The sequence below is a fragment of the Desmodus rotundus genome, chromosome 7 (assembly GCF_022682495.2).
Source record: "Desmodus rotundus isolate HL8 chromosome 7, HLdesRot8A.1, whole genome shotgun sequence".
Classification (NCBI taxonomy): domain Eukaryota; kingdom Metazoa; phylum Chordata; class Mammalia; order Chiroptera; family Phyllostomidae; genus Desmodus; species Desmodus rotundus.
Genome location: NC_071393.1, coordinates 12625823 through 12637509, shown reverse-complemented (window position 1 = coordinate 12637509; position 11687 = coordinate 12625823). Strand labels below are relative to the sequence as shown.

At 54.5% G+C, this 11687-nt stretch overlaps 1 protein-coding gene across 2 annotated transcripts; it reads right to left on the bottom strand.

The window, feature by feature from the left end:
* Positions 1–5957: 5957 nt before the first annotated feature.
* On the bottom strand, positions 5958–9827 carry LOC112310706 (glutathione S-transferase theta-2B). Of its 2 annotated transcripts, none has more exons than XM_045201050.3 (6): positions 9698–9827; positions 9285–9558; positions 8564–8651; positions 7496–7646; positions 7238–7411; positions 5958–6932 (listed from the first exon to the last, which is right to left on the bottom strand). In XM_045201050.3, exons 2-6 carry the CDS (start codon positions 9394–9396, stop codon positions 6723–6725), a joined length of 735 nt encoding a protein of 244 aa, XP_045056985.2. In that variant the 5' UTR covers positions 9397–9558; positions 9698–9827; the 3' UTR covers positions 5958–6722. The 2 variants fall into 2 exon arrangements, with proteins under 2 accessions (XP_045056985.2, XP_024422742.2); XM_024566974.4 differs by having other exon boundaries at positions 9649–9813.
* Between the last annotated feature and the right edge of the window lie 1860 nt (positions 9828–11687).

Sequence of the window (11687 nt, the reverse complement as noted above, 5' to 3'; positions counted from 1 at the left end):
CAGCCTGAGCCCCTGGTCCTGGGCCCCCCAGGCCTCTCCAACCCAGGCCCAAGACCCTGCATTCTGGAACTTTTTGTTTCACTTGGGGTTGTCATGAGGCCACGAAGCCCGGAATTCTCATAGCAGCAAGGGTTCTGAGGAGGCCTGGAAGTAGTCTGGGGAGAGGCCCTGGCTCAGGAATGGGAGGGGGAGAGTAGAGGGCTGGGGGCAGCTGTCATTCTGCCCTTCCCCTCCCTCGGGGACCTGTGTGTGCCCACGGCCAGTGTCAGAAAAGGACTCACTCGAGGGGATTCCCAGGGCCAGGCCTTCACTGTGGAACGTGACCAGGAGGGCTCTGCAGGGTCCAGACGGAGCACGGGTAATGAGATCTACTCCTGGAAGGGTCCAGAGGTAGAGAGTGGGAGAGGGGAACAGCAGCTGTCAGAACACTGGGGACAATGCCACAGGGGAGTCGAGGGCCAGCCGGTTAGGCTATGCCATGCACAGGAGCCCAGAAACTTCTTGCCTGGGTTGGGACTGGCAGTGGCCAGGCCATGCACCTGGAACTTTGTGCCTGGTGGCTGAAGAATGTGGACACTGTGGGAAGACCCACATTCTCACTCTGCTGTGTGATCTTGGGAGATTCCCTGTCTGTTCAGAAATAGAGAAACCCCACTTCCTAGGTCAGGTGTGAGGCTAAAGACAAGTAGAGGGTACACCACGTGTTTATTGCAGGTAGCAGGGTGCAGGGCAATAGGCAGCGCCTGCACCAGCTCCTGGGCCAGCCAGGCCTCTTTAATGGGGGAGGGGGTTCCCGAGGCTGGAGCACAAGCCCGAGGGCCTACTGAACAAGCTCAGAGCTTAAGGCGGCTTCCACAAAGGCTACCACGCTGCCATCTGGGGCCAGTCTTGGAAGAAGTCACAGTGGACAGCAGTGGGGTGGGAAGACCTGGCAGCTGGCACTGAAGCCTCTGCCCAGTTCAGTGAGACCCCCAGCATGTGAGCAGACAGGAGAAACTAAGCTGCATCAGCTCTGTAAGCGCCATCAGTTCTGCCAGAGACCTATACAGTTGCTAGGAAGGACCTCCCCATTCCAGGTGTTTCAGAGTAGACATCAGCCTCCCCCGACAGCCGCTCCAGCTGTGCAGCATCCACAGGTTGCCTGGGATAGTGGGGCAGGAGAGACTGGGCCGGGAAGAGAGGGCGCAACTTATCTTGTGCTCCTCCAAGCTCCTCGGCCTCCTCTCCCCTCCTCCCCAGCCACTATCCATCAGTGAAGCCCTCTGGGGCTCCATGTGCAGACGGATTCCGAGGTTTCTTTCAGGCTCGGGGGAAAGAGTGCTGTGATGGATTAGCAATGTCTGCCCTGGGTGGTGGAGGGACAGCAGTATATGGGCCAACTGGTCCTTCCCAGCTCTGGGCATCCTGGCTCCTGCCCAATCCTGCACAGTAGGGCAGGTAGGCTCGCCTTGCACAGGTAGACATTGGTGGCGGGCAGATGGCTGGCAGCGTGCTGGCATGCCAAGTACGTGTCAATGTGACATGGGCCTGCAGCCCCAGTGGGTACCAGTGCACCTCCATCTGATACGTACGACTCAGGTATAAGAAGCATGTCATGCTGAGGACAGGGGTGTCAGAGATATCCCCACCCTGCCAGGACTGGGCGGCTCCATCTCTTACAAGTGGGGTGATTTGATGGGGTTTCTCTCCAACTTCACCTCCAGGGGAGGACCTCCTCATTCCCACACCCTCTTCCAGGTGGCATCTCTCCCCCTCCCCCTCAGCCACACTGCTCCGTTCCTCCTCCCTGGGTCCCGTTTCAACCTCTCCTCCTGGCTACTACCTCAACCTGCCCTCTGGCGCCAGGCCCAGCTCTCTGGCATCAGGCTCCCCCCTCAGGGGGAGAAAGGCAGGCCTGCCAAGAACACCTTCCCCAAGGGATCTCCATGTTCTTTTCCCGTGCCAGTTCTCCCTGGGCCCAGGGTCTGGGATAGGGGCTCAGAGGGTCCCCTTGTTTTGACCCCCCTTGGGCTGCTGGCTCTCAGAGCCCAGTTTCCACCCTCAGGCAAGACTCATTTTACATAAAATGGGGCCTGTGGTCTGTGCCCTTCCTTAAAGCCTAGTCCCTCCATGACTGGCTGGGTGCCCTGCCAAGTGCCACCCCTTCTGGCCTCTCAAGAGTGGCAGCAGGTTGGGCTGTGGCCCTGTTGGGGCTTAGTCATGGGTTTTCTAAAAGCCCTGGCCCTCCTCCTCCTTCTCAGGGTGTTGAGGGCCCTCAGACCCTCCCACCGTCTGCTCCTCCCACTGGATGGGGCCAAACACCTGCCATCCTGGGCCACCCTGATCTTTGCTTGGGCCAGCCAGGGCGGCTTCCACCAGCCTTTAAGGAAGGACGACACAGGCTGGGAGAAGCTGGCAGGTACACAGTTCAGGTCCTCAAGGTCTGCTGTCTTCCCTCCCACTATGCCACACACAGACACATCACACATTCACATAGGCATGTGCCCCACCCACCCCCAGCCCAGGCCTCTCCTCTCTCCATACCAGGTAACCATCCTGACATCTTAAAGGCACCTCCCTCTTGACTACCCTCCTCTAGAGCTCCCCACCTCAAGTGTGCCCCCCCACCCTCTGGGGATCAGGCCAGACCCCTAGGAGGCTTTCCTCTTCCTCATTCCAACCCCACCCCTATATCGCCAGGCACTGTTAGGCTATCACTCTACGTTCTGCATTTCTTATCACCCCTAAGCCTCTGGATGGCCTGGCCAAGCTCACCAGCTCCCAGAGCCCTCTACCTCTACCCTGGGCCCTTGGTCCTGGTCCACACAGCAACAGAGGGGATTTCTCAAGTCCAAGTCTGATCCCATGCTCCCTGTGCAGCAGCCTCCTGTGGTGGGAGCGCCACCTCACCCAGTGTGGCCGCACTCCCAGCTCCATCCGTTTGCCTCGAGCCCACACAGGCCTTTCCTTGGACTGCCCTTTGAGCTCCTCTTCTGTCAGGACCCAGGTCTGGGATGCTGAGGGCCGGGTTGCAGACAGGGCCTCCATGGAGCTGGAGGCCAGCCCACAGGGACCTGTGCGGGCTGGGTGGGCCATGGAGTGAGTAGCAGCCAAAGTGGCCCTGGCGCTCCTAGGCACCCAGCCAAGGCCTCCTGGGAAACTGTCCTGGCCCCATTCCGGGACCCAGGAAGATTGGAGCCATTCTCTGGCCTTCCTGACCTCTGCAAGGGGGCCATTGTGCCTTCCCATTCTCTCCACAGGAACTGACATCTGCCAGTGGACAGGACTTTGGGGGACACCCTCTGACACATGCACACGCACGGACTTGCAGGCCCTGTGGCTTGGGCAGGACTGACTTCACCCTCGGTTCCGGGGACAGCACAGAGCCCAGCCTGGCCAGTGATGTTCTTGAGGGGTTGGGAGAACAGGCCAAACCACAGGTACCATTGAACCTGCCATCACACTAAGTTACTTCAGTTAACTACGATGAAGTTTCCTGGGACATATTTCAGTCCATGCATATCATACAACAATGTAATAAAACTGTAGGGTAAGTGGAGGCAGTCTGACTTCCTCACCTAGGTGTCTCGGTACCTAAGGGAAGCGGTGTTCCCATAGCCTTGGAGGGTCTGATAAGTAGTGTTCTCATAGCCTTGAGCCTGGGTCCGATAAACTCTTCCCATAACGTGAAGTGGACTCACATGCGCAGACTTATGTTGCTATGTAACGTTCTGGCATTTTTCTAGCTTTGTTCCCCTCTAGTACTTAAACACATGAGGGCTTCTCACTAGAGAGACATGCAGAGAGACGTGCGAGGGGACAGGTGCCACGATGGGTGCCATGCTGGGGAGCAAGGGCCGCAACGTGTGATATGCAGGGAGACACGCAGCTTGCAGCCAGTCCCTGGCTGCCCCGAGCGGGCTTGCCCACCCATGAGTAAAGGCATGCCAGACATCCCAACAGCTTTGTGAATATTGTTCCATCTGCGCGTATACTATGGACCTGCACGCCCTTGAACATCCGCAACACAAAAACCAAGAATTCGGGACTTCTGGCCAAGATGGAGGCGTAGATGGACACACTGTGCCTCCTCGCACAACCAAAAGAAGGACAACAACAATTAGAACAAAAAACAACCAGAACTGACAGAAAATCGAACTATATGGAAGTCCGACAACCAAGGAGATAAAGAAGAAACATTCATCCAGACCTGTAGGAGGGCGGAGATGGGCAGCCAGGCGGAGAGGACTCGCAGCAAGGTGGCAGCTGGCAGACCCAACGAGGTGGCGGATTGTGGAGCGGGGCAGGCCAGGCTGCAGCTGGCCAGTGAGGCAGCAGCTGGTGGACCAGGTGACAGACTGCACAACCCAGGGCTTCAGCGCGGGGAAATAAAGCCTCAAACCTCTGAGTGAAAACACCCATGGGGGTTGAGGTGGCAGCAGGAGAAACTCCCAGCCTCACAGGACAGTTCATTGGAGAGACCCACAGGGGCCTAGAGTGTGCACAAGCCCACGCACCCGGGAATCAGCACCAGAGGGGCCCAATTTGATTGTGGGTAGCGGAGTGAGTGACTGAAATCCGGCAGAGTGGAGCAGGTGCTGTTGCTCCCTCTCGGCCCCTCCCCCACATACAGCATCACAGCAGAGCAACCAGTGTTACCCCCCACCCCGGGGAACACCTAAGGCTCTGCCCCTTTACGTACAGGCGTGCCAAAACAAAAGAAAGGCCCAAATGAAAGAACAGATCAAAGCTCCAGAAAAAATACAACTAAGCGACGAAGAGATAGCCAACCTATCAGATGTACAGTTCAAAACACTGGTAATCAGGATGCTCACAGAATTGGTTGAATTTGGTTGCAAATTAGATGAAAAAATGAAGGCTATCCTAAGAGAAACAAAGGAATGTACAGGGAACCAATAGTAATGGGAAGGAAACTAGAACTCAAATCAATGGTGTGGACCAGAAGGAAGAAAGAAACATCCAACCAGAAAAGAATGAAGAAACAAGAATTCAAAAAATTGAGGAGAGGCTTAGGAACCTCCAGGACATCTTTAAACATTCCAACATCCGAATCATAGGGGTACCAGAAGAAGAAGAAGAGCAGAAAATTGAAAACTTATTTGAATAAATAATTAAGGAGAATTTCCCTAATCCGGCAAAGGAAATAGACTTCCAGGAAGTCCAGGAAGCTCAGAGAGTCCCAAAGAAGCTGAACCTAAGGACAAACACACCAAGGCACATCATCATTACATTACCCAAGATGAAAGATAAGGAGAGAATCTTAGAAGCAGCAAGAGAAAAGGACACAGTTACCTACAAAGGAGTTCCCATAAGACTGTCAGCTGATTCTCAAAAGAGACCTTACAGGCAAGAAGGGGCTGGAGAGAAGTATTCAAAGTCATGAAAGGCAAGGACCTACATCTAAGATTGCTCTATCCAGCAAAGCTATATTTAGAATGGAAGGGAAGATAAAGTGCTTCTCAGATAAGGTCAAGTTAAAGCAGTTCATCATCACCAAACCCTTATTATATGAAATGTTAAAGGGAGTTACCTAAGAAAAAGATTAAAAATATGAACAGTAAAAATGACAGCAAAATCACAGTTATTAACAACCACACCTAAAACAAAACCAAAAGCAAACTAAGCAAACAACTAGAACAGGAACTGAGTCACAGAAATGGAGATCACATGGAGGGTTATCAACAGGGGAGTGGGAGGGGGAGAGAGGGGGGGAAGGTACAGAGAATAAGTAGCATAAATGGTAGGTAGAAAATAGACAGGGGGAGGGTAAGAATAGTGTAGGAAATGTAGAAGCCAAAGAACTTATAAGTATGACCCATGGACATGAACTATAGGGGGGGAATGTGGGAGAGAGGGGATGGGCAGGATGGAGTGGAGTGAAGGGGGGGAAATGGGACAACTGTAATAGCATAATCAATAAAATATATTTAAAAAAAACAAGAATTCTTTTTTTAAAGATTTTATTTATTTATTTTTTTAGAGAGGGGGAGGGAGAAAGAGGGAGATAAACATCAGTGTGTGGTTGCCTCTCAAGTGCCCACAACCCAGTCATGTGCCCTGATGGGGAATTGAACTGGCAACTCTTTGGTTCGCAGGCCTGCACCCAATCCACTGAGCCACACCAGCCAGGGCTTTTTTTTTTTTTTTTTTTTTTTTTAGAGAGAGAGAAGGGAAAGGAGGGAGAAAGAGAGGGAGAGAAACGTCGATGTGAGAGAAACAGCGATTGGCTGCCTTCCATAGATGCTCCGACTGGGGTCCAAACCTGCAACCCAAGCATGTGCCCTGACCAGGAATCGAACAAGCAACCTTTCAGTTTACAGGATGGCACTCAACCAACTGAGCCACACCAGCCAGGGCACACCAAGAATTCCTGGTTCTGTATCAAAGTGTCAGAATCTTCACTATATGTAAAAGACCGATGATGGCATTTGCTGATTTTCAGTTGCTTTCTTTTTCTTCATGTTATTGAATTTTAGGAGCTCTTTATATACATATGGTCACTTTAAATTTTCTATTGATTACATCTGGTGCACCTGAGGAGCAGCACTGCCCAGGACATTCAATGTCCCACCTGTGAAGAGTTCCTCCAGGAGTCGAAGAGACTGTGACAACACGGAAAGCGGGAGAAGGGGCAAGCAGATGAAAGGGACAAAAGATGAAAAGTAAGAAACAGAATGAATACTACCAATCCTCTGACCCCAATCAACCTTATCCCAGGCCCTTCAGGGGATCCTGGATAAACGAAGCAGCATCTTTGAGTACATCTCTGGGGGAGGATCCAGGATTTTTTTGTTGGCTGCCTGCTCCCGAATGCTCGAGATGAGGCTGTGGGTCTCCCGGCACAGATCAGCACCCAGGAAAGCTTCCACTCGCTGGTGCCAGGCAGCCAGTCGCGGCCGTCCCTCAAACAGGTCACAGCCAAGAGCCACAACCTGCAAGGACAAGGACGGGGAAGTTAGTACGATGCCAGAAGCACTGGTAAAGGCGTCATGCCCATTTCCCAACTTCCATGAGCAGCCCAGGGCAGCATGGCCAACCTCAGGGCTCGAGAGCGCCAGGATGAAACCCCACCAAGAAGGGAAGTAGCGGGTCCTGGCTCCAGCGTCAGTTCAGCCAGAAACTCGCTCTGGATGCTGGGCAAACTCTAGCTTTCCCTAGCCGTCAGCATTGCTGTCTAAGAGGGTGGCAATAAGAGGGATGCTGCCCACAAATGCTGCTCCACCAGCCAAGCTCACACCTGCATCAGCTCCTCCAGCGCCATGATGTCTGCCAGCGTCACCTGCTGGCTAGTGAGGAAGGCCTTGTCCCCCAGGAACTTGTCCTCCAGGCACTGCAGGGCCCGGTCCATGGCAGCCCTGTTGTGCTTCAGCTTCTCCTCAGGCACCTGAGCCCCGATGAGCGGTGCCAGCACCTGACAAAGTACAGGCTCAGTCTGTAGCCCCCGCCCCCTCCCCGACCCCTGACAGCCAATCAATCCCCAGATGGCTCTCCTTACCTGGGCCCACAGGGACACACCAAAGTTGTTACGGATGCAGTCACCATGCCAGCCCAGGTACTCATGGACGCGCATGCGGGCCTGCAGGTCTGATGGGTACCAGTGATCCGCTGTCTGATACTTACTGCTCAGGTAAATGAGGATAGCCACGCTGGGGACAGAGGTAGGAGCAACGGCTGTGAAGACCCTGGCTTGTGGCCTTTATCCCCGGCTGCTCCCCTCCCGCTGTGGGGCCCTGGGCTTCTCTGCATCTGATGGCCTCCCCTCCCCTCCCCAGCTCCCTGGACCCTGCCTCCTCTCTTCCCTGACTGTATCCTCCTGAGCCTCCTCTCTTCTCTGTCTTGGGCACAGACTCTCGACCAGACCTTCCACTTTGTACTTTAAGAACCTCACCTCTGTGATATTCCAGCAGCTGCCCTATGAGGTAGAGACTCCTGTTACCTCTTTCGCACATGAGGAAACTAAGGCTCAGAATACTTAAGTGACTTGTCCGAGGCTGCACAACTCAGAAAAGGCCCCTGGAACTCTGGAAGCCTGCATAGGGCTGGCACACAGTGGGTTCACCTCGCATGCTTGAGTGCACGGGTTAGGTACCAAGAGGGAAAGCATGTCCTCAGATCTGCTGCAGGTCCCCTCTGCCAGGCCCCCAGCCATCACCGCTGTCGTGCCTGACCTCATGTCCTCTTCCTGCCCGGTCTGAGTTCCACCAGGAACTCGGTGCTCAGGCCTAGGCAGACTCTGGGGAGTGTCAGGAGACACCCTTTCGGATTGTATTTGTTCAGCCTCATCTCTGTCCCATGCTGGACAAAGGTCCCATATCCTCTCTTCTAGTGCCCCTGCTTGTGGGGGTAGAGAGGCCCTGGGGAGAAGCAGAGTCTGAGGACAAGAGAGGAGCAGTGACGTGCTACGCCAGCCCCTGGTCGCCCTGGGCTCACTCCAGGCCCCCTGCTCCCATCACACCCTTCTTCACCTTGGCCCGCGGTGCTCGTGGGGTCTGGGAGGGCCTGCAGTGGGAGAGCCAGGGGCCAGTGGGCTGGGGGCTTGGGAGGTGGGGGGTAAGGAGAGTACCTTTCACTCAAGACGAAGTCACCGTCCTTGAGGACCGGTACCCTCTGCAGGCTGTTAGCTGGGAGGAACTCCTTGTTCAGGTGCTGACCTAAGGAGAAAGAGGTCAGAAAAGGCCCGCAGGGCGAGGGGCACACCTGCTCCTGCTCCCTCCCCCCCTCCCCCCTTCCCCTCCCTCTCTCCCTCCCCAGAACAGACCAGAGCCCCCTGAGTGGGCTGGTCTGAGAAACAGCAGGGGGCAGGGAGCGCCAGGTCTGCTCCACTCCCTCCAGGGCCTCCCAGGCTGGGCCTCCTGACTGGGGAGGGGCTGGTCTCCTGCCCTGCTACCTCCCAGACCAGCAGAGGGGCTGGTGGGTGCAGGCAGGTGCTTTGGGTGGATGAAGAGAAGTATTTAGTTAGACAGGACTGGGGTGGGCAAGGGGAGAGTTGGCTCAGCTCTTCCCACCCCTTAATTCTCACCACTGCATGGTGGTCTCCCCAAGGTCTTTAGGGCTTTATGAATTTAAATTCATGCAACTCTGAAAATTCAAGTTTTCTCCCCACCCCACAGAGTAGAAGGTAACATTATCCCCCCTTTCAGAGGGGAAAGCTAAGGTTCAGAGAAGGCCTCTCCAAGGCCACACAGCCCAGGACATCCTCTAGTGGGGACACTCAGGGAGTTGCCAGTCCAGGAGCCTGCGGGTGCAGAGGCCGGTGGGCACCTGGGGAGCACGCCTGGGCCCACCTTTGAGCAGCTCCACGGTGCGAAGCTGGAAGGGGATGCCGTTCTTCTTGGCGAAGATGTAGACGGCGCGGCAGGGCTGGGACAGCAGGTCCAGGTAGAGCTCCAGACCCATGGTGGCCAGGGTGGCAGAGGTCGAAGGCAGCAAGGACTGCAGCGGTGGCAGGAACAGGGTATCTCCAGGAAACAGGGGTTTATTGGCTCCGCCCCAAAAAAGCCAGCGAGAGGCGTGCCCCACCCCTTTCGATTTCTCTGTGGTGTCCGTCCTTCTCTGCCCCTGTTGGTTAAAATACAAAAAAATATTTTTATGTACCTCACCCCGGCTCCGGGTCCCCAGGTCACGAACGGGAGACGCGTGTACACCCACGTGCGATTGCTGGTGGTTAGGTGGCTGGTCGCCTGCCAATGCCTCTCACCAGGTCCGCTTGCAATGCGCGGAGGGGCGCGCGGGTCGGGGGAGGCGCACGGCGGGACCGGGAGCAGGAGATCCTCAGCTAAGTCAAGCTGCCAGCCTCGGAATCACCGGAACCTCCTTTCTTCTCCGCATCTTCCCACTCTCCAGCCCCTCCCCCCACCACTCTCTCCCTCCCCCGACATCTTCCCTGGGGCCACAGTGACGGTGGGGGGCTGGGCACCTGGCAACAGCGGTAGTCCAGCCTTCTGGCCGGTGACTCAAGTGGGCAAATCAGAATGCTTTTCTGGGATTTCTGAACTTGGAACCTAGGAAAGAGGGGGGCCTTTGGGAAGGTAAAGGTGGGCTCAGTGAACTGGGACCACCGCTGGTCACGGTTCAGAGTTCACTTAAGCATCAGGCTGTCCTGAGAAAGGGGGAGTTGGGGAGAGAAGCAGGTTCTGATCCCAGTTCCCTCCCCCCACGGGTGGGGTGGGGGGAGCAGCTACACCTCCCCGTACAGGTGGAGTGGTGCTCTGGGAGACCGCTCGTGGCCTAAACCAGTCGGCATTGAATCTCTGACCAGTAACAAAGAAGCCCCGGAGGACCCAGTCACACAGTGGTAGAAACTTAACTAAACTGAAGCGTACAGATGTGTGGGGGGCAGAGCTCCTAAACCCTGAACTTGGATGTTTAGTTGAGATTTATTTCCAAGCAAAGTGTTGAAGGCGTGACTTGGTTCCTTCTTCCTGCTTATTGTAAAATACGTGAGGACAGAGGGAATATAGGGAAGGACTGTCAGGCAAAAATGAGGCAGGACTTGCTGCTTTGGGAAATCCTCTGCCTATCCTGGACTTAGCCAGTCAGAACAAAGCCCGTCTTACAAAGTCGGGTGGTTTCTTCCTTCAGTTTCTCTATAAGCCTTTTAAACTTTGGCCCAAGGCACAGCTCCAGCCGGTAAATTGAAGCTAATCTGCGTGCTTTCTAGGGATGTCATTAAAGTCGGGGTGTTACTGGGAAGGGACTGGGTGGAGGCAGGCAGGTCTGCCCCAACACGCTTTGGAAAGTGTGGGTTCTTGACTTCACGCAGGACAGATTTCCAGATACGAGTGCAGGTGAATTTTAGGGTATGTTTAGTAAAGCTTGGGACACTAAGACAAAGGAAGGGCTTAGGACGGAAGAAGCCAGATCACAACAACAGGGGCATGAGACAGGGCGGGGCTGCTTTGGCTCTCTGGAAAGTCAGGCAAGAGGAGGGAGGGCCTTCTGAGCTTACGAGAAAGTAAAAGTGAAACCAGAAAAGACACCGACGTCACCACAAAACCCAATAAGCAATGACAGTGATTGAATCTTTTTGGGTGCTTTACTCAGATGGCCAGTTCATACCCTAACAGACCATCTTTCCTTCTCTTTCCAGGCCAGACTTTTTGTAACGGAATAAACAAGGTGCCGTGAGGGCTTTGAAATTCAGGGAGGATTAGGTGAAAGAAGCTGCAACATTCCTGTCCTGGGCAGGTAGCTGTTCCCAGGCGTGGGTGGTCATCTGTCTCTCCCTGGAACACAAAGACCTGGATGCCTCCACTTGTCCCCAGGGGATAATCTTTAGCAGTGTCCCAGGAGATCGGCCTTATCTCTAGTTTCTGAAACAAAAGCTTTAAGACATACATTACTTACCAGGCTTATAACCTTTTACCTTCTAAAATTTTCCAACTCCTGAGTGCCCTAACAAAAGTACACATCTGGCTGCTGTGGCTCAGTGGACTGAGTGCCGGCCCGTGAATCAAAGAGGCGCTGGTGCGATTCCTAGTCAGGGCACATGCCTGGGTTGCGGGCCAGTTCCTCAGTAAGGGGCACTGGAGAGGCAACCACCCCTTGATGTTTCTCTCCTTCTCTTTCTCCCTCCCTTCCCCTCTAAAAATAAATGAATAAAATTAAAAAAAAAAAAAGTACACACCTAGGAAAAGCAGGGTTGGGGGATGTGGATGTGCTCCAGAGAGTGTGCACTGGGTCCTTTG